At 42.9% G+C, this 21,639-nt stretch overlaps 1 protein-coding gene and 1 long non-coding RNA gene across 4 annotated transcripts in view; one reads left to right on the forward strand and one right to left on the reverse strand.

Moving 5' to 3' along the window:
- The window catches only part of LOC113459390 (uncharacterized), a 28,638-nt gene extending 20,371 nt beyond the window's left edge, over window positions 1–8,267 (reverse strand). Inside the window, exon 1 of the long non-coding RNA XR_003380563.2 lies at window positions 8,132–8,267. This is a non-coding gene — a long non-coding RNA (uncharacterized LOC113459390). The remainder of the gene's footprint in view (window positions 1–8,131) is intronic.
- On the forward strand, window positions 7,599–19,514 carry INSIG2 (insulin induced gene 2). Of its 3 annotated transcripts, none has more exons than XM_074547948.1 (6): window positions 7,599–7,755; window positions 11,823–12,160; window positions 13,799–13,923; window positions 15,969–16,135; window positions 16,549–16,648; window positions 17,077–19,514. In XM_074547948.1, exons 2-6 carry the CDS (start codon window positions 11,917–11,919, stop codon window positions 17,116–17,118), a joined length of 678 nt encoding a protein of 225 aa, XP_074404049.1. In that variant the 5' UTR covers window positions 7,599–7,755; window positions 11,823–11,916; the 3' UTR covers window positions 17,119–19,514. The 3 variants fall into 3 exon arrangements, with proteins under 3 accessions (XP_074404049.1, XP_005487982.1, XP_026649770.1); XM_005487925.4 differs by lacking the exon at window positions 7,599–7,755 and adding an exon at window positions 8,173–8,310; XM_026793969.2 differs by lacking the exon at window positions 7,599–7,755 and having other exon boundaries at window positions 11,846–12,000.
- Window positions 19,515–21,639: the final 2,125 nt, after the last annotated feature.

Consider the following 21,639-nt stretch of genomic DNA (forward strand, 5'->3'; position numbering starts at 1 on the left):
GGCAACTGACACATGGCTTTGAATGTATTTGGAATGGACCTTCATAAGACTCTAAGGATGCATATTGGAGAAGCTGGTGCTCTTACCCAAAGTAATTATGTTATCTGGAGTCCAGCATCTGCCCTGCAAATCTAAACTCAAAATAAACTAAAATTATCAAATATTCTAATCTGCCATTAGATCAAATCTCCAGAAGAACTGGTTTCTAATTGTAGGTATATGCATGTATATATGTGTATCTGTATGGACAATATTTTTAGTTTACCACTCTGTGAATTTAATTAATTTAGTTCTTGAAAAAGCTTTTTTCCAAGAAAGGCCAGAAAAGAAAGTACTGTGACAACAGCCATAAATCCCCAGCAGAAGATCAGCAGGGTAAATAGCACAGGGCACAAGCTGTATTTAAAGTGTTTGTGTTCCCTTTGAGCATGTGTGTTTATCTTTATGCAAGTCCTGGCCTGCTCAGAGTACTTCAATTCCTGGGTAATGGAAAGACCATCAGAAACCTGAATCTCATCATCTTGTTTCATAAATGAATCACTCGAGCAAAAAGAAGAAAACAACTTACCAAAAAAACCCACTAAGAACAATCCAAACACAGACACAATACTGAGATTTTGTCTCTGCAACACGAAGGCCAAATTTTTCGCTGGGGTAAATTTACAATGCCAGCAGAAATTCACATTCAAAATGTGTAGTGTAGGAGTAAAGGGCTAAAACAAAACCCACAAGCCACTTTAAGCTGGTCATAGTTCAGTGTTCCACATCAGCAACACAGCTGGGAACGTAGTTTTCATTACCTCGGAAGCCCTGTGTACTTTAGTTCAACTTGTGTGTGATAATTCTACTAAAAGGGGTAAGAATTAAAAAAATATCTTTCCCATTAAACCTTCTTAGGCCTTCCTCATTAAAGCTTAAAAATATGTGGAAGAGAATATAACTGATGCTGTTAACAGATCCATTTGCCATCACATTAAAATATAAGTTCAGAAGGTTCATACCCCATGTTCTCGTAGTAACATCAAATCTTACACAACATGGCTAAGCCCCTGCTTTCATCAGAAAAGGTCAAGTTTAAGCAGTAGCTCAGAAATCCAGGGCAGCCCAACAATTCTTTGCTGACACCAACTAGTGGGTCATTATAGAATAAAGAGACAATCCTTTATCTTTTCACAGTGATCATAGCAGAAGTGGTAATATAATTATGAAACAGGAAAAGGCCTGAGAATTATACAATTCCAATTCCACTCATATTATACTCCCATAGAGTCACAGAATGGTTTGGGTTGGAAAAGACCTTAAAGATCATCCTGTTCCAATCCCCCTGCCACTGGACCAGGTTGCTCAGAGCTGCAGCCAGTCTGGACCAGTTGTTCTCATCTTCCTTCTCTACCACATGGCTCTCCAGTGTTGCCTCTGTGACCTTGAGACTTAAAAAAATTAAAAATAAATTTATATATAAAATAATACTGACTCAGACAATTATTAATCCTCCTTGTGTTTGTATAGCTTCAGGGAGACTCACGGAGTTGATTACTGGTTACTGCTCCATTTATCCCGGTGTTCCTTGCACAATCCAGTTGCCCAACACCAGACTTCTCTTTTTTTCTTGCCAAGCTGGCTGTGGCTGCATGCCATGTGCTCCAAGTGTTCCCAGGACAGCCTGGGCTCCTGCTGAGAGTGCCTGTCCTGCACCCTGCCTCCTGCCCTGGCTGGATGGAGGCACAGGCTGAGCCAGCTCCCAGTGTGCTGCACTTGCTGGAGGCCACAGCACAGGAATTTCTGGCTGCTCTGGTGCAAAATAACCATGAGGGGCCAAAAGAGTGTCATGGATTTAGGCTGAGATTCAAGGGCACTGTGCTGCTGCCCCCTCTCCTTTATCAGGCTCTGACAGCCCACTAGTAATGGCATCAGATGGGATGGTTTATTGTCTGAAATTGGAGAGATTCTGGGACTAATTGTGCAGCCAGAGGGTGTGCAGTGCTGTTCCAGATGCCCTGGAGTGTCCCTCCCCATCCCCAGCCCAGCCTCAGCAAGGCTCTTGCAGGTGGATGTCACATCCCCAGCTCCTTGCAGGTGTCCTGGATGCCTTAAAGTATTTCTAAGACAGACCATGAATCCTGTGTTTAGGCACCTGCCTCTCTTACTGTCTGTCAAAAGCAACTCCAGCTGATGGAATGTATTTCATTAAAACTGCTTTTAATGGAAAATTGTGTTTCCAAGTGAGCTCTTGGTTCCTTCACTTTTGCATTTGCATCTTGTGCTTTCTGAGGGAAAGGTCAAATTTGTGAGGAAGCTGAATGCTGCAAAATGGAAATATTTGTTGCAAACGAGAACTTGTGATATTTGAATTGTCACTGTAAATTTGCAGATTTCTGTTGGCTAAGAGGAATAGACATTTTTCAAACTGCTCTGTAATGTGTCCTTCCCAGCACTGTCAATGCCAGCAGTGATTGCTGTCTGACAGAAGTGCCTGAGACTGCTGCAACACAAACATTCCTCAACACTGACCCAGATAACCTGGGCTATTGAGCAAATTACACAGGATAACATCATTATCTCCTTATTCTGAGGCCTAAAAGTTGGATGTCTATGAAGTTTGGCACCTTTTCCATCTGCAACAGGAGAAGGAAAGAAACAGGCCTCTCCAGAACAAAATTTTTAAATTTAAAATAGATGCATTAAATGAGCACAATGATTACACTCTGTGTGTGCTGTTTCTTTCTACCACCTGCAGAGGAATCTGTTGCACTCTCTGGACAGCAAATCTGCAGGAGTAGAAACTGTTCATAGATTCACAGGATATCCTGAGTTGGAAGGGATCCACAATGATCAAGTCCAACTCCTGGGCTTGCACAGCAGCACCCCAAGATGTGGCCTGAGAAATTCACACTCTGCCTTCATACACTGAAGGGCAAAACAGGGTGGGCTATTGCCCTATCTCACAATAATTTAAAATGTTGGTATTTTTTGTAGGCCTAGGTAGAAAGTCTGTATATAGTGCCAATTGAAATAAATTCTGTCAACAGTATTGCCCAATGCAGTTGTCACTGTGACTGCCTGCTAATGACTACACTGAAAGCCTTGGGATCCTGGGCAGAAGCTTTCAAGTGCAGTTCCTAGAAACTTCTCCTTCCTTGTGGATCTGAGATGGGAATAAAGGAGGAGAGGAAAACAAAGGGAATAAAGGAGGAGAGGAAAAAGAAGGGAGGGAGGAAGGCAGGAAGGAAGAGAATCTGCAAGAGATTAATGGGAAGAGAAACTGTGAACCTCCAAACTTATTTAAGTTAATTTTCATTCTAACTTCAATGACACATATTTAAAATACTTTCAACCAAGCCCAGAAAAAGAATTAACTTCTTGTGCAAGTCTGCTTTTGTTCTAGACTGCAGTTTTTCTGTTTGCATTTCTTATGCCATTTTCCTCATCCACTCAGCCATCTATTTTTAGCTTGATTTGACATGAATTTCCTCCCTGCCCTTTTTTATACAAACTTACTCAACTGCACTGACCTTATTTTGACTCTTAGCAAGTGACACACTTATGACAGATGCACACACTCACCGGACTAGAATCCATTAATGTACATTCCCTGTGTACCTTCAGGCTCCACACTGGCCTTGCTTCTGACCAGAAGCCACCTCCAAAAAAAATTACCACTGAAAAAATACACTGTCCCAGCTATTTAGTCTGTCCCCTGAACTTAGATGTTGCCTGGTGCATATATAAAAATGTGGTAGGAAGTCTTTAATTTCTAAATTCCACATTTGGATGCATTCTAACACGATGATGATTACCTTGCATTTTCAGCATCTTGTTTATATGTCACAGTCCTTCAATGCTCCAGCTGTTTGTGGCTCTTTGGCAACGAGGTTATCTTGGCAAATTTCTGCCTGGGCTGGACTCCATATCTCAAAAACCATGGCTGTGGCTGGCAGTGTTTACTCCCTAGGTGACAATTTCAGCAAGTGCTGAATGAGTGTGGAAATCAGATCAGGGCTGAGCCACGCTGGCAGAGTGACACGGCTGCATTCGTCCACGCAGCACCTTTCAGCACGTAAATAAAGGACTTTAGCCCCTGGAGCTGACAACCCAGCATCTTTTGCAAGTGGCTAAATAAATAAACAAAAATGCCTTTGATAGCTGCCCTAAAATTGCATATCCCGTTGCTGACCTGAGATAAGCACAAGCCCTTTTCATACGTGAGAATGCATGTGAACCAATGGCTTCATACTGCTGCTGTCTCTTTTCCCTTTCCTCTCCAAAATGCCAACACTATTGGAAAATCAATTTTATAGAACTTGTGCACTGCTCGCTGCGCTGCTGCCAAGACCCAGAGTAGTTCACAGCATGCTGCTCTTTGTGCCTAACAAGCTCCTGTGCTGCAGGACTTGTCTGCCCTGCTGCTCTCTGCCTGTGTGCTAACCTGGGTGGCTGCTGCACCTCCTGCTGCAGATAAAAAACCACAAAACAGCATGGTCAGCTAGTGAGATTAAAGGCATTTCTGGAAAACATGCTCAGTTCTATTATTCTTTATTTATGAAGGCCCTCCAGAAGGCTTCTGTATGGATGGAGAACTTCCAAAAAGGCTTTGGAAGAGATTTATATTCCTGAAGAGTATTTGGAACTTACAGCATGATTTTGTTTTTTTTTTTTTTTACAATCCTAGCTAAAGGCCCCAGATAAGAGCACTACTTGATATAGTTGTCTGCAAAGTGGAATGAGGGAGGGACAGGAATTCCTTGTTGCAAAACTGCTGCTGGTCACTGGCCATGCTTCAGCACAGCTCACAAACAGCCTTCTGCAGAAGGGCTGTCATAGATATTTAGGATCTGCAGACTGTGCTTGAAGAGCTCTATGGACATTGATTCATGCACCTGACAGGATGCAAACCTGGCCTAATCCCTGGGAACAAGGCTCCCACACAGATGGTTTTCTTACAAAAAGTGCACTGTGATTGCCCCACTACTGGACAGCAAAGGCCTTGGGAAAGAAAAAAAACTTTGACCTGATGTTGTCCTTTATTTATATAAATTCTGGAAGCCCTACCAGGAATCAGCTCAGACTTCTACAGAAAGTAGAAGTCTACAGATAGGCTTTTCCCAAGTTACACATGATACAGGTTCAGAAACACCTTATGTTTTATCATGGATCACCACACAAAGACTTGGGTTAAGTTTTTTTCTACCTCCTCTCTTATTTTCTTTTTCACTTTCTCACCTACTCATCCATATATCCATGAATCTATTGTCTTACTATTCCTGTATCCTGCTGTGGACACATCTCCAGTCAAATCAACTGGCTTTGGTTCACTCAATGAGTGTCTCAGGCAGGTCTGAAGGCCTTTACAAAGTACAGCTTTTAAAATGCCACTGTTAGGGACAGGAGAGAAATCCCTTTTTTTATAGGTATGTGGCTGCAATTCCACTTTTTCTATAGGTATGTGGCTGCTTTAGGCTCCTCTGCTTCGTATGAACTTCCCTGAGTTTTTCACAGTCAGGTTTATTATATCCAGAGCAATACCAATGTCCCAAAACTAAATTCAGAACATTCTGTATTATCTTGTTCTGCAGCCAGTGCAATCAAACAACTCTGTGCTGCCTTCCAAGAGATGATTCTCCCATGATGTTTCATAGCAATTCCAGTCAATTCAGAGCAAGTGCTATTTCTCTTCAGGTCATATCTCTGCCTCCTTTCTCTGTAAAAATATTTGGCAATGCAATTATTTTGGCAATTTCTAATTTAGATACATTTTGTATGATTTTCCCTCATGCTTTTCCCATTTTCATGCAATAGGATATTCTGCCCTCTGAGATAATCAGATGGGTGTTGGGACTGAGACTTCAGCTGCTGTGAGTTGGCAATGCCATAAAGTCCTTGGAGTTGCAGTGGTTTACACCAGCACTGGTTATTTATTTTCTCACATATTAGTTTTAATATGCCTCTATTAATAGGGGTAATATTTGTCATAGGGTCACTTTTTTTGGTAGGAAGATCTTGTGATTTTATTGCACCAAACACAGCAGCAGACCTGACTGCAACTAATCCAAATTTATTGACATACAAGTCATTACCTGGCTATATTTACAAGTGTCTGGAGAAGGAAAGATCCAGCAATCACTGGCAGTCTCCATCTACTTATGCCATACATTCCTCCCTCCAGCACACACTTCATGCTTCCAAAGTTTCTAATTTCAGGCTTTCTGGTGGTCCTGGTCTTTAAGGCACAAATAAATAAGGCACTTTGTTTGCTTCAGGCATATGGCTGGCCAAAGGCATTTATCTAAAATTAAAGAAAGATATTTTATTTGATTTAAAAAAACTTTTGTCTTTCTTGATCCAGAATTTGGCATTCAAGTACAGCAAAATAACCATCTAAACCACAGACAGGGCAGGCAGCTCAGCAGAATTACTGAGAATAAAAAGACTTTGTTTCTGTGCGACAAAAGCCAAAGTTGAATGATTTGAAAATTCATTTATTGCTCATCTAAACCACAATGGGTTTCTGCTGCTGCAAATGTCTCCCTTTTCTATTCTTAATATCTCTGTTATAGACCCATATCCTCCTCTCTGAGTTTGCATGTTTGGTGACACTGCTGATCACAACATACCAACATAAAGAAACCACAGTTATCACTAAAGATACCACTACAGTGATCAGCTACAAATTTCATCCTACCCAGTCATTATTCTGAGAACTATAGGGGGATAGGCACTGAATTTCTGCAGACCTTGTAATATGGAAAGCTCTGTCAAAGTCTTTGCAGTGAAATACCAAGCTTGGGGGAATGCAATATGCTAATCTTTTTAATAAATAGTATTCAGTATCAGTGTGAGAAAGGGAAGAGTTCATTAGTACAATAATATGAATATATGATATGTAAATGAATGTAATATTCACATATTCCATCTCGCATACATAAATGGTGTTTTTTCTTGTGATGCCTTTACCATCCCTAAGACAGGCTAAAGCAAATTGTTTTCTGCTTCATGTACATTTTCCCCAAAAGGCCCAAACTGGAGGTGAAACCGTGGCTTCTGGAATACGGAGATGTGCAATTTTGTTCTCCATCAACAGAGCCAAACGCATGGGAGAGTCCTTGTGGGACCAGACGTTCGGGAGGGCCGGAGCTGGGCTGGCAGCTTCAACTGGGGACAAGGGTTTCATTCCCACCATGTGTGTGCCTGAAGGTGGAACAGGCTGTGGCACTGCCCCCAGCCCAGCTGGGAGCGTGGCCATGGGGCAAACAGCCCAACACATCCAGCTTTTCTTTTAAATGGTTCATATAATGTTAAGGGTTGGAAGGAACCTTAAGGATCATCCAGTCCCGATACCCCCTCTGCCACTGGCAGGGACACCTCACACTGACCAAGGCCTTATCCAACCTGGCCTTGAACACTGCTGGGCTTGGGGCATCCACAGCCCTCCGGGGAAACTGTTCCAGGCTCTCATCACCCTCACAGTAAAGAATTTCTTCCTACCATCTAACCCAAATTTCCTGTCTTTCAGTTTGCACCCATTACTCCCGCACACAGCACTCAAAGTGAAGCCCTCCTGTTATAAACACCGTGCACTGCTCCAGGCCCGCTGCAGAGCCACAGCCGCACACGGAGCGCTGTCCGAGCGAAGCGGGCGACTCCGGGCCGCGCATCCCGCTCTGCCCCCCCGCGCTGTCCGTGCCCGGCACGGCCGAGGCCCGGCGGGCGCTGCGGAGGCTGCGCGGGGCGGGGACTGCGGAACATGGCGGAGGCCGAGTGAGTCCCGGCGCTGCGGAGGGGCCGGGCCGGGCTGGGCTGGGCCGGGGCTGCGGAGCCGCGGGCCGGGGGAACGGGCCGAGCCGGGCGGGTAGCGGCGCCCCTCGGCTCCTGCTGCCCGCGGGTCGGGGCGGTGCTTCGCGTTAGGGCCGGGGGTGACGGAGAGAGGGAGGGAGAGGCCGGCGGGGCCGTTCCGCGGCAGCCGGGACAGCCCGTGCCTGGCGGGGCTGCCCGGGCCCGCGGCCCCTCCGCCGGCCGTGCGGGGCCGGGCCGGGCCGGGCTGGAGGTGCCGGCGCTGCCTAGGCGGGCTGGGCTTCGGGGCAGAACCGCCGCCCAATTGTTGAGAGGCGATGGTTTTGTTTGCTTTTGGCGTTACCTCGCTGCAGACGGATGGGTTCTTGCCGTCTTCTGCGTGGTGTTGCCCAAGTAAACCCTCTCGTTGTCGGCCTCAGCGCGCCGTGCCCAGTGTGTTTGTGCGGTGTCAGAAGTTGTGAATCGCTCTCGGTGCGCAGGGAGAGCACAAGGGAGCAGGAGGGATCTTCTCCTTAGGAGACAGTTAAGTGATTAAGTGTATTAAAAATGTCCAGGGTGATAATTTACTTGTTAACTTTTTGCGCAATGCCAGACACCGTGTGGCTGCCTTGCGAGCCGTGCACGGTGCGCGGTGTGTTGAAAAGCTCGGGCTGCAGTCCGCGTGTGCCAGCGAGCAGGGAAGGGCAGCTGAGGCTCCGGCAGTGCCAAGCCTGCGGCTTTCGGTGCCGTGCTACAGCTGGGAATGTGCATTCCCCAGGAAATGAAGGCTCAGAAATCGTGTTGATTCAATATGTTGTGATCAGTTCCTGTCTGAGAGGAAACCTGCAGTAAAACATAAGGCTTAAAAGAGACAGAGTCTCTGCTGTCTGCAGGAACAGTGGCCTCCTAGTCAGAAGGAACTGGTGTCTTTAGAGGTAGTAATTTAATTTCCATGAGAGGTGATGATAGTGTATATCTGTGCTGTGCCAGGGTATTGTGAACCTCGGCTGTCTGGGGCAATGAAGAATGTTTCCTGAGCACTGATCCCTTTGCTGTGCTCCCCAGTTGCTCTGTGGCGTGCCAGAAAGTCTCAGGGTCGGTGGAAAATCTGGAAACTGATAAAACAACTATATTATATGTGTAGGTGGTGGTTTCTCACCAGGTGCAAACGACTACATCACACTAGTTTCGGACTTAGAATTACTTTCATAAACATGTGTCAGTATGTTCCTACCCAGGTGCCCTTGCTGTGGTCAGGCTGTTTACCTGCTAATAAAAATCTGTTCTGGTGTCTTAAATAACTTGCACCTGCAGTGGTTGTGAAAAAGCAGTGAGTGATTTCCTTCCTGTTGCATTTAGATAAGCATTCAGAACTAAATATGAATTTGCTGAATGGCATATTGAAAAAGTGGAAATTATACAAATGCAGGCTTTATGATTTGAAAGTGATTTATATGGGAATAAAATTGGACTTTTACTTGATCATCAGCACTTCTAGGAGGAAAACCAGTAAGAGCCAATCAGTGTTTACATTAGTATGGCCATGTACGATAGTTGATGATTCTTAGTTAGGCTGAAGATTCCTGTAGATGAAGAATTACAAGAAGCAGAGTCTTGTTAGAGGGAGAGATACCAAGAGAGAGTGTAAAATGGGGAAATAATCAATGTAGGGAAATTATTTCTAGATTTCGTGAAAGACAGGACTTTGACTGAAGTCCAGTCTCTCTCAGTGTTTGGGGAGTGGAACTAGATGATCTCTAAGGTCTCTTCCAATCCAAAACATCCTATGATTTTATTTTAGTTGATAAGCTTGGTGCACAAAATAGGATGCAGTGAGATGCTTGCTGATGACCCAAAGCTGGCAGCATTTGCAGGGCCAAAGAGGACTGAGAGATCCTGCAGGAAAAGTGGGTTGAAGTTGGCTGTCAGACATAAATGACACCTAAGGGCTGAAGTGCAGTGTGCAAGGTCTGGAGCTGGTGCCAGGGAACAAGGACTGCAGGAACAGGAAGGAGGGGAGACTTGAATAAGTAAAGGATCACAGGACATTTCACTTTATGACTGAAAAAAGAAACTGTTATCCTGTGTGCTGCTCATTAGAGGAAGAACTAAAAGTGTGAGCTTCCTAATATATCAGCTTGGGTCATGCATTTAAAAAAAGGGATATGCAGACTTCAGGAAGTGCCAAAAGCCCTTGGGATGGTGAAGTGGAGAGTTAAGAGTTTAGTTTATTTCCCTAGGCAAGCCAAAGCTGAGAAGGGACATAACAGTTTGAAAACCCATGTTAGGCACAGTATTCCTGCAGAGTTTGTAATGGGAGCTGCAGCTTCCAACAGCCTGTGTTAGAAAGACTCCTGTAAATTCAGAGAATTCCAGTGATTACCTGGTGTAATCCCAGGTAATCCCAAAGCCCCAGGGAACACGAGGGAGATTCTCAGTAGAAATAGTGATGTTTTTGTGACTCCATGGTTTGTTTGCTGGAGGCTAAAAGGCTGATCCAAGTATGCTAAGCTCCAGTGCTGTGCCATCCAGAGCAGGAAAGAAAAGTCTGGAGCACCTCCTTTTTGCTCCAAGGAAGTGTTGCAGTGCCAGTGCCAGCCTTGATACAGACATCAGGGCTGGCAGTCTGACTCAGGAAGCAGACAAGAAGACTCACACCTTGGTGGTTCCCTTTCCCCCCAAGGTGTGTTCATGATTATAAGGAACGTGGGGAATTGGCTGTGTAGAGAGCCCATGTTCTTAGGAAGACACTGTTGCCTCCCCAAACTGCCACTGGGAAGTTTTGTATGAAGAGAACTTTTCTCTTTTTTATCCTCTTTTTTTTTTTTTTTTTTTTTTCTGTCTGTCAGAACATTATCATGTGATGGAGTATGCTATGGTGTGGCATCACATCTGTGCAGTTGGCTGGAGTATCTTAACTAGCCTGGATGTATTTAACTTTCCTTTTGGCTTTCAGTCAGCAGAAGTGAATGAATGCTGAGTCCTCTGCTCTGCTGCTGTGTCTGCAGAGAGCTTCCTGGCTGGCTGGAGCTGAGAGGAAAGGGGATGGATGTTCTGGTTTGGCTCCCCATGTGCCATAAATAAGAGTTAACAGAAGCCGCTACCAGCTGGCAGTTTCAGATTTAAAAACAATGTCAGGGCTTTTTTTCTGAAGTTCCAGGTGGCTAAGCTGTCCATCAAAATCGCTGTTGTACATGAGTGTGGCCCTGAATCCATGTATAACAAGACCCATGATGGACAGGTTTTGTTTGTTTTTGAGGAAGGGATAGGGGTGGGAACTCTGCCATTCCTGTAGTGCCGGCAGTTACTCATGTCAGAGGCTTCCCAGTGCAAAGAGAGGTGGAGCTCCTTTTCCTTTGCCCTCAGGTGCTTCTGTGCCTGATTACAGTCAGGGTTTGTCATGATGTAGGGCAGTTTTCACCAGGTGTGTGTGTTACTTAGGTAAATATTTATCTCTGTTGAAGTTACTGCTGTAGTTTGCTGAGCTGTTTGCTCTTATTGGAGGTTGCAAAACATGTATGCTTGCAGGATTGCTGAAATTCTGACTCCAGCCTGAAAGTTGCTTCAGAGTTGTCAATTTCCAGTTGAGAAATGGTTTTTTAGTGTCTCTTCAAGAAAAGAGATCGCTGAACCTCTATGGCTGACGTGGAATTGAGGGCTGTGTTTACTTGCTGCTGAATTATATAACCTCTCCAGTCGTTGCTTCAAGGAAGGGAGTAAACCAATTTATTCTTACTGCAAAGCAAGCCTTTCTTTCATCTGATACCTGTGTCATTTCTTCACCTCCTGGAATGTACTTTCACATTCCTACTTGTCCCATCCCACATATTTCCTCCTCTGTCTCCTAGTAGAAAAAACTATTTGTGAAACCTATTCCCTTTGTAAGGCATTTTTGCAGCAGTGGTTGATTCTGCTATCAAAGGACTAATTGGCTCTTCAGAAAACTCAGAAAAAATATAATAGGCATTTTTTTAACCCAATCTCCAAATAAGTTGAGGGAAATACGTGTAATGTTTCTTATATCTGAATTTTCACTCTTTTTTATTATTTTTCAGGGTTTGGGTGTCTTCTAATTGAAGAGAGTTGAAATATTGATTGCAAGTGAATCCTCAGTCAGCCTCTTGGATGCCTCTGATAACTTAAGAAGTCATGGCAGAAAATGATGCAACACCAACCTTACCAAAAAAGTGTGGCCCGTACATTTCATCTGTAACCAGTCGTGGCATGAATTTGGTAATTCGTGGTGTAGTGCTGTTTTTTATTGGTGTATTCCTTGCATTAGTATTAAACTTGCTTCAGATCCAGAGAAATGTTACTCTCTTCCCCCCTGACGTGATCACAAGCATCTTCTCCTCAGCTTGGTGGGTTCCACCTTGCTGTGGCACAGCATCAGGTAAGTTCAGTCATGTGTCTATGCCTGGTGTGCTGAGACAGATAGTTGCAAAAAGCTGTGTGAGAGGTGGGGAAGATAAAAAATTCCCTTTCAGCATCACTGTCCTCATTGAGCTGTTAGTATCCTTCTGATCTTTTTGCATACACAAATACACGTGTCCAGGAATTAGTTTTTGTGCTCTCCTGGGTCACCTAAGAACACTGCAGCTGCCAGTGGGAACTCAGGAAGGCTACATCTTGCCATCATCTCACAAGAAACTTGTGGGCCTTTCTGGGCCTCATGGGTTGGTAGTTTTGGTGGAAAGACTGGATATGGCTTGTGAAGTGCACTCTTTGATTTTAGTACTTGATTTTTAAGTCATCTGATTTAAAGATACTACAGCCTTAATTAGCTTTTCCCAGCAGGAGTCACTCTGTTGAGGTGTTCAGCGTTTTCTTTTTTTCGTTATTAGTCTTCTCCATTTTTTTTCCTTATCTTCGCTGCTGGCATGCTTACAGGGAACCTCTGTGGTAAATGCTGATAATTCACCCATTTTCTTACCATTTTTACTTGCACAGCCTTCGTGGAATTGCTGTAACATTTCTCTGCAGTATGGTTTATTATTATGAGCAGAATAAAGGTATTTTGCATATTTATAATCAGGGGTGATCGAGGCTGCATTCAGAAAAGTCCTTTCATCCATCACCATTATTAGTCATGAGTTTGGCCCAAGGCCTTTGGCAAGAAAATTGCTCAGGGAGGTTTTTTTTTCCACTCCAGCATTACTGATGATTTATTTTCCTGGATCCTGGGGATCAATTTTCTCTGTGGCAGAGGAAAGAGCATTTGCAGTGTTACCCCCAGCAGTGTGCTGGACTGAAGGCACTGCAGTCTGTACCGAAGGCTCAGGCTCTGCTGTGCTCACACCACTACAATCTAATATTAAGGCACCATTATAGATCCTTGGTGTGCTTGGTAAAAATCTTTTTAGCTGCAGTTGCAGTAGAGAACACATTTCTGAAGCAATATTGAAAGAGCATCTCAATTCCCTGGGGCTGGAATTCCTGTTTGCTTTCTGTATTCAACAGCTGCTGTAGGCTCTTGGCTTTCTCTCTTCTGGGTGAGCTTAAGAGTAGCATTGAAGAAGAGAAAAATGCTATCCAAACAAAGCCTGCTTGTAACAAGAACAGAAGAAAACACAAAATATTGATGTTACAAACCACACCAGTACTGTGGTGTGTTGGTTTTGCAGTTATTTTAAACATGTTTGATGTGTGGGATTTTTGGAAGTGCCAACCTGTAAGCTGTTAGTGCTCTTTCTGAACTACAGTGCTGACTTTGGTGTGGGGAGAGCTCTGTCATCCTCTGCCCCTGGTTCAAATTGTCTCTGTGTTGCTACTTCTGCTGCAGTGAAGATGCTGCTGAGTTCTATGGAGCTTTTTTAAATGAAACTCTTGGAAATTCCTCTTGTTTTACAATATATGGGCTGTTGATCCTAATTTTTTGTGTTGTTTATCCTTAAAATTTATGTTTTAGTAGTGACTCTAATCATCAAAATCTAGATAACCTTTATTCTAAGCTGTTCTAGGCTTTATTTTAGGCTGTTAAATGTTGCCAGTGCTTTAACTTGAGGGCCTTTTTTCTCTCCTGTCTCCACAGCTGTGATTGGGTTATTGTACCCCTGCATGGACAGACATCTGGGAGAGCCACATAAGTTCAAGAGAGAATGGTCCAGTGTCATGCGATGTGTAGCAGTCTTTGTGGGAATAAATCATGCCAGTGCTGTATCCTATAACCAAGTGACATTGCTGGTAACAAATGGGTTTCCTCTAAAAAAAGCTCATACAGTCAGTTGTGGTGAATTTGAATTGGTGTTAAAGGTGTAACACGCAGCATTTTTGCAAGGGAAAGGCAGATTATGTGTTAGTGTCAAATATGTAGCAGAATTGGAGCTGATGAGTCTCACATCTTTTTGTTCTGAAAAATATTTTCATTAGGAATATCTCAATACTGGGCTTTGTCTTACTTAGAGTGTTTCTTTTCTTTGAATAATTAAGGTTAGTGCAGGAAGATATTAATGCAGTAGGTATTACAGAAAAGTGCTTTAGGTTGTTGCAAGCTGATGTCCTATTAATACCACAGTAGGAGCTTGAGGCCCTGTCTGAGGTCATGAGTGAAGCACATGCACTTTGCAAAGAGTGGGGAAAGCTCAGGACCAGGAATACCCAGGGCTATACAATGCCAGGAAATGTTGCTACCCCCTTCTGCAAAGGATGCCTTCCTTGATGCCAAGAGAGCATTCTGGGTGACAGGATGCATTTCTCATGGACTGGTGCACCTTACTGGCAGTGCTGTGGGTCTGAGAGGCTTTCTGCAGTTACGCCTAGTGCCTCCTCTGTCAGCTAAAACCAGGGTCTGCTGGGTTTTGGAAAGAAAGTTATCATCTCTGCAATGCTCATCTCCACCCATGTCAGCTCCAACACAGTTCACAAAAATGGTGCTAAAAGTTCTGTTCTTGTGCTGCTGGATCTCCTCATTCCCAGGAAGTGAGGGCACATTAAGTGAAAGGTGTGAGAGCTGGCTTGCTTGGCCGCTGCTGGTTTTGTTGCTGTGTGGTTTTTCCCCACCCTCCAGTGTGGCTGGATGAGCTGGAGCTGCCGAGGTTCCGAGTCCCTCCCTCTGTCCCTCACAAACCTCACTCTCCTTCCAGAGGTGCTGTGCTCTGGTGCTGTGGTTCTCACCACCTGTACCTGTTGGGTGAGCCCGTGGCAGCTTTGCTGCTTTTTAGAAATAAGAGTTGACAGCTCCTTTTTACATGAGTCTGATTATTTACAGCAAATTTTCTGCAGTTCTCTAGCAGCTGTTCCCCATATCCCAGGACATCAGTAATGTACTGTCTGTATTTCCTTCTTGACAGCTCTCCAGACTGCTTTCTCTTCAGCTGTTGCCAGTTCTGCACATTGCCAGATTTGGTGAGGGATCTATCTTCTTTGACACTTTTTCTGAAGCTATTGATTTTTATCCTGTAATTATTTATTTCAGTTACTCAAGCTTGTTTCTCATTTCCACTAGGTCTCCCTCCAGATTTTTGTGAGGAAATAGGGCAGTGGTTTTTATACTGTCATCCCATAAATTTGCTTTCAGGCAAAAGCAGCATGACAAGCCCCTTTTTAATTATCTGTTTTGGACTGGAGTAATGAGAATGAGTTAGTGTTTCCAAAACATTTTGAAGGATGTGAAACACACAAAGATATCTGAAGTGACTTCACAATTCTTTCACAAGCTGACAAAACTGACTTTCATTGTTGATTTACATGAACACTTTCCAATAAGCTTTTTCATTCTGATTTATCAAACACATTAACATATTAATGTTGAGCTGAATGTAAAGCATTATGTGATTTAAAAATGTAATTAATAGTGGTAAATACCTTTTTTAGTAAATTCCTGTCAGTTTAAGAATGCTAGATTTAAGATTTCATATTGAGTGTAATAAAGGGCCAGGTGAGGGTGAGATGTGCATTGTGTGTCTGTATAAAATGCTTGATTGGTAGGGGAAGAGGCTCTTCAGTCTCTTCAGTCTTCTACAATGAAAAGACCCTAAAATTGAAAGAAGTGTCATAAGTTTTTAGTTTCCTGAAATATTGATAATTACAAGCCTTAATTTCTCACATCTGATAGCTGTGTGAGAGATGATACAGGTAACACTGTACTTGTCTTAATGGAATTATTTTTTTCTGTTGTGCCAAAATAGAAACAGAATGACAAAAAAAAATTGCTTTATCCTTGTCCGTGGTGTTTCCAAGCTGATCCTTAACAGGCAGCACAGAAGGTGGATTTTGCCAACAATATCCAGCTGTCTCTCACGTTGGCAGCCCTGTCCATTGGGCTCTGGTGGACCTTTGACAGGTCACGAAGTGGCTTTGGTCTTGGAGTAGGAATTGCTTTCCTGGCCACGTTGGTGTCGCAGCTTCTGGTCTACAATGGAGTTTATCAGTAAGTATTTGCTCCCCTAGGTGAAATGATAATGTAATGAAGCTGTAACATTAATCAGAATAACTGAAGGGGTACAATTTGACATGATTTTCAAAGCTGTCAGCACCTAATTTTGAGCACAGCATAAATTGGACTGTTTATAAAAGCTCTTATGTGAGTGTAAGTGAGAAATCTAGTTGGAAATGCTAACTGAAATAAAATTGCTACCTTGCCAACAATGTAACACACTTTGTTTGGTTGAATAAATGCAGCTATAATCAACAAGAAACCTTCTTTGTTGTTTGCTGCAAGAAATTAAATTTCTATAATGTGGATCTTTTTGAGTTAAAATATCCTAATACTTGTGGATTTGCCTTGTGTTTGGAGAACTCTGTATTGGAACACCGAGCTCAGAAATGTGTGTTCTTTTCCAGATACACATCCCCAGACTTCCTCTATGTCCGTTCCTGGTTGCCATGTATATTTTTTGCTGGTGGAATAACAATGGGCAATATTGGCAGGCAGCTGGCAATGGTGAGTCTGGAGGAGGGGGATTGATTGCTTTCCAGAAAAGTTTAAATGTACATATCATTTCTTCCTCCATGTATACCAGCCAGCTGTTTGGCTCGAGGGTGTGCAGTGAGGTAGAAACCAGCAATCATTTCTTGTTGATGTACTTAGTGAGCTGATCAGTCTGTAAATCAGAATACTGCCATGCTTTGCTTTGTACACTCTGTTACATACTTTTGTGTTTGGGGAGAAATCAGGCCATCCCCAAAGTCTGACCTGCTCAGGGGACAGAAATGGCAGTCACCAGTATATTCACAGAACTTAAGGAGATCAAACTTACCTGAGTGGAGTTTAACAAGAGCTATTTTATCACCCATTTTGTAGAAAAATGTCTTAAGTCTTTTTCACTAGTTATGTAAATTAATAGTATTTTGTCAATTTCTGTTTTTCAGTATGAATGCAAAGTTATCGCAGAGAAGTCTCATGAGGACTGAGAAGAAATGAAATGCACCTTTTAAACAGGAAAATGTCTGACAAATGACTGTTGGAGGAGCATAAGGAACACTTGACTATGAAATTGCCAAAATGCAATTTTTTTCCCTTGAGTGGTATACTTTACTGCAATCTGTGATTGCTGCTTCTATAGAAACCTTGATGTCTGATTTTGATTACTGTGAAGTTACAATAGTATGCAATACATTTGACAATATTGGTTCAATTATAGGATTCTTTTTTTCCAAATCTAAACAGTTTACCATAAATTCCTGTCTGTCTGTAATGTTGCAGTGCCAAACTGAACCTTTGCACTATGTTTCTGTAGCTGAAACTTCTTGATTCACTTTATCTTGAAAGTTTTGAGGAATTTGTTCTTAACAGCTAGTAAAAGACAGAGAGGGTTCACATTTAGCAATGAAGATCTCTTTCCATGATAGCCCATACTATCTCTATGAAATTTATGGATTACAGGTGGACTTTGATGCAATAAGTAACTCGTTTATGCCTATTAACACAGTATATAATTCTTCTGACCCACATTACTGGTGAGGATGCTCACTGCAGGTTTCATGGGTTATTGCCATAGCATTTCATTTGTCTGTGGTGTATGCCCAGTATCGCAGAAATGGAAACTGAGTCTGGAAACATTCACTGTTTTTCCCCTGGTACACCCAGCATCCATGTTTGTTTTTGAATTTATGTGAACCATGGACAGATTCTGAAACTGCTTGTGTGCGAAACAGGATACAGTTCAGGTCATTCTTGTACAATCCTTTAAGCTGATTTGTGTTGATAGGAAAACAGCTTAGGGAGTTTTTTATTGCAAAATTCAATTCTGAAGTAAATCAGCCACTACCATAAAGTGTCGTAAGCCCCTCCATTACCAATGTCACTTTTGGTGGTCCTTGCCCACCCCCTGCTCAGTTGGCAGGGATCAGCAGTGCTGTATTTTAGGTACTGATGGAGCCCTCGTTGCTGTGTCCAGGCAACCATAAATGCATTTGTTATTACAGCAGTTGTGTGAGGCAGAGAAATGCTGTTGGCCTGTTTGACAGGTGCCTGTGCACAGCCAGCCTGTGCACAGTGAGCTGAAATGGGCTGTGTGCTGAGCACTTCCCTTCTTAAGGATTTGAGTGTGTGACCCATATCTGGGGGCATACATGGAATTTTCTCTTGGCTTTGCAGCTGGCTTTTAAGAGCATGAGCTGGAAGAAGTGCAAGAAGGCAGAAAGCAGATTTCAAGAGGACACTACTAACCTGTGCCTGCAGTGAGTTTGGCGTGGGATGTCTCCACTTTGTTTTCCCATTCTGTCTTTGTTGATGATATTTAAATGTATTTGTTTTCCTTTTTTGTCTTTGAGTACTATTTTTTAAGTCTTCCATGAAAGGTTTATAAGACATGTTACAGTCACCTGGGGAGGCTGAAGTTGGTCCAAAGAACAAGTAGATGTTTAGACAAGTTTTTATTAATAAATGTGTGAATGCGTTGTACACGAAGCTGTAACTAGGCAACTTTCCAGTCTTACCTGCTTACCTCCAAGTCTGAAAAGTGTGGAATGAGCACTTCCAAAAGCATTGTAACAAAAGAAAAATTTCTTGAATTGGAAATTGTAAAAGTAATAAATAAGCAAGTGAGGTATGAAGAGCTTGGTTCTGCAGCTCCAGAAAATGTCATCACCTGCCGCTCACTGTTTCAGGAAAGCACCTACAGAGGCACTTTGCTTTAAGCAGAGGCAGAACATGTCTGAGTAGATCCCAGACCAGAGGTTTTCTCTTAATCAGACCAAAAGGCAATAAGCATTTTATTGACAAAACCAAGAAGCTGGGCAGGAATGAAAGGTGAGTTATTTTAGGCAGGCTCTGGCAATTTGCTGAAGAAGCTGTTGAGTCTCTCTCTCTTACAGTATTTCACCTCATCCACCTTCTTTACTTCAACAAATGGCTTCAGCTTGGTGGACAGTGTGAGAAGTCCCTATTGAGTAACCAGGGCATGAGTGGCATCAAAATTCAGATGTTTCTTATGCTAACTGTAGGGAATAACACAGTACTTCAGTAGCCAGTGTGCTGATTTGGTAAACATTTACCTTCATCATGACCAACAAGTGTGTACAACTGAAGATCAGTTGGTTTTGTTATTCCCTTGGTGGTAGAACTGCTGTTACCTGCCAGCCTGATACTTACACAGAAGCAGCCTGTGTGTGTTGAAATGTGCAGTATGTGAGAAGTGGTTGTTGAGCATCTGTGGCACCCACTTTGCAGCACTTTGCACTCAGATTCAGCTAAACCTGGTTAGACTGTGCTGTCCGCTGACTTTTAAATTTCATTTTGGAAATTTTGAGCATGTTGTGCAAAGGCAGCAATCATCCAAAATAAATTTGGGTGGAGTCCTTTATTATATGTGTCTTTCTGTTTTTATTCTTACTTGACTAACATCAGTGAAGGATCACATTGTGGGTGTCTTGTTGTTTCAAACTGCTGTGATTTTATGGCTGATGAGTTCAAACCCTGAGAAAGGTTCATGGTGAGAATGGTGACACAGCCTTCAGTAATGTGGACATGCTGCTACTGTATAGCATGTAGTTATAACAGTAGACTGAAAAATATTGTTAAATAAAGAATTAATAAGGTATAATTTAGATACAACTTTAAAAGCATTCTAACCTCTTCACTAATTGACTCCTGTAAGGTCAATGCTGTTTAAACTGGCAAATTGCTGTTAAAAGCAAAATGTGCATTAAACACAATTGCAACCTTGATTGATAGGTTTCCTCTTTCTTTAAGAAGTTATATTGATATTTAAAATACACTGAGTTGCCTTCTATCAGCAATCTCATAATAATTCTGACCATTTAGCTGGCATATTGGTTGCATATCTGTATAAAAATAGTGAAAAAGAAGCAGGGAGGATCAAATCAGCCGTGATTCTATCTTAATTACCATGCTGAGCAGCCTTGGAAGATCTGCTCTTTTGAATCTGCAGTGGGAATAAGATAGCTTCACTCACAATACTGAAAATAGAGATTTAGATATAAATAGCTAATATGGATATACAAAAACCCCAAAACACAAATGGCAGGGAAATTAATAATGTATTTGTATTTATTAATGTTCTGGTCTGGATATGAACTGAATGTCTCTCTACTCACAGACTCCATTCATCGTGCCCATCACTGTCTCAAAAAATGTCTGATAAAGAGAGGTTTGGAAATGTAATGGAAAAACATCCAGGCAGGGGTGAGAAGAGAGGTGCATGAGGGTTTGGGATGCAGTCCCACAGCAGGGCAGCACCACAGCTGAAAGCTGGAAGGCATGTAGGGGGTGAGTGGAAAAATCCTCTGTTTGTGTTGGCAACCTGTGGCCCAAAATTCCTAACTCTGCTGTCAAAATGCAGTATCCTGGGCATGCCATGTGTCTGACCAGGCAGATTACAGCCAGGGGTAGAAATAACCATAATTTTGGATAGTAAGCAGTAAGATTAGCCAGAAGCATATGAGTAAAGGTGTTTTGCTGGAAACTTTGCCTCTCCCTTCCCTCTGTAGCCTCGAAGAGTGGAAATTCCAGGTTCTTCTAGCCTGAGGGTGTTGAATGGAAAGTTACTTGGGTTTTGAGGGAATATTCCAACTACTGACCTGTCAGGCACTTGAAAAATGTATCCTGTGCCTCTCATTATAACAGGGCTGCTGTAAGCAGCTAGGAGGAGAGTAAACAAAGAAACTTTTCCTCCATAGCTTCTGTACTTCCCTGCTGCCATCTGTCTGGGACCTGCCGTGGGGACCTGTGGGCATACACCAGTCCTCCCTTTTGTTCTTTCCTGGTACGTAAGGAAGGAACCTAATTGCACCAGCTGCATCACCCTGGACATTTTGCATATGCTTTTTACATTTTGGAGCAGTGTTACTGATAATTCCTGATGGCAGTGGGTGAACAGGACCTGTGGAAGTGCTGTTGGGTATCAGATCAGTGTTGCTGAAAGTAGGTGCACAGCTGGGCAGAGCAACGTGTGCCTCGCCCTGGGAATAGCCATCTAATGCTGTTAGTTCTGATGCCAGTACTAAATGCAAAGCATGAGTAATTTTGCAGCTTAATGTTCAGCACTAAACAGTAAATGAAAGGTCAGTCCAACATGTTAACTGTCATGGAATAGTAAACACTCCTTTAATTGCTTCAGGCAGCCAGCTTGGATTTTTGGTGTGTCTGTTGTCATGTTTTGAGCAGCATGGTCCAGAGCCTTGTCCTGATTACCTTCTCCCCAGTCAAATGACAAAGCCTCAAATTAAAGGATAAACTTTATGCCTGGACTTTTCAGGCAGCATACTGGGAGTTTGTGCTTTGAATGTTTAAAAGCCGTGCTGGGGAAGAAGTAGAGGTTATTTCTTGATCTGATCAGAGCTGAAATACAGGTTGAAATGTAGTTTGGCATTTTCTTGAGGTTTTCCTTTCTTGTTTGGTTCTGAAGCACAGGAGTTCAGTAGCTTCTGTTGCACATCCACACTGGTTTAGCCTGCCCAGGACTGTAGCAG

This window comes from Zonotrichia albicollis, chromosome 10 (assembly GCF_047830755.1).
Source record: "Zonotrichia albicollis isolate bZonAlb1 chromosome 10, bZonAlb1.hap1, whole genome shotgun sequence".
Classification (NCBI taxonomy): domain Eukaryota; kingdom Metazoa; phylum Chordata; class Aves; order Passeriformes; family Passerellidae; genus Zonotrichia; species Zonotrichia albicollis.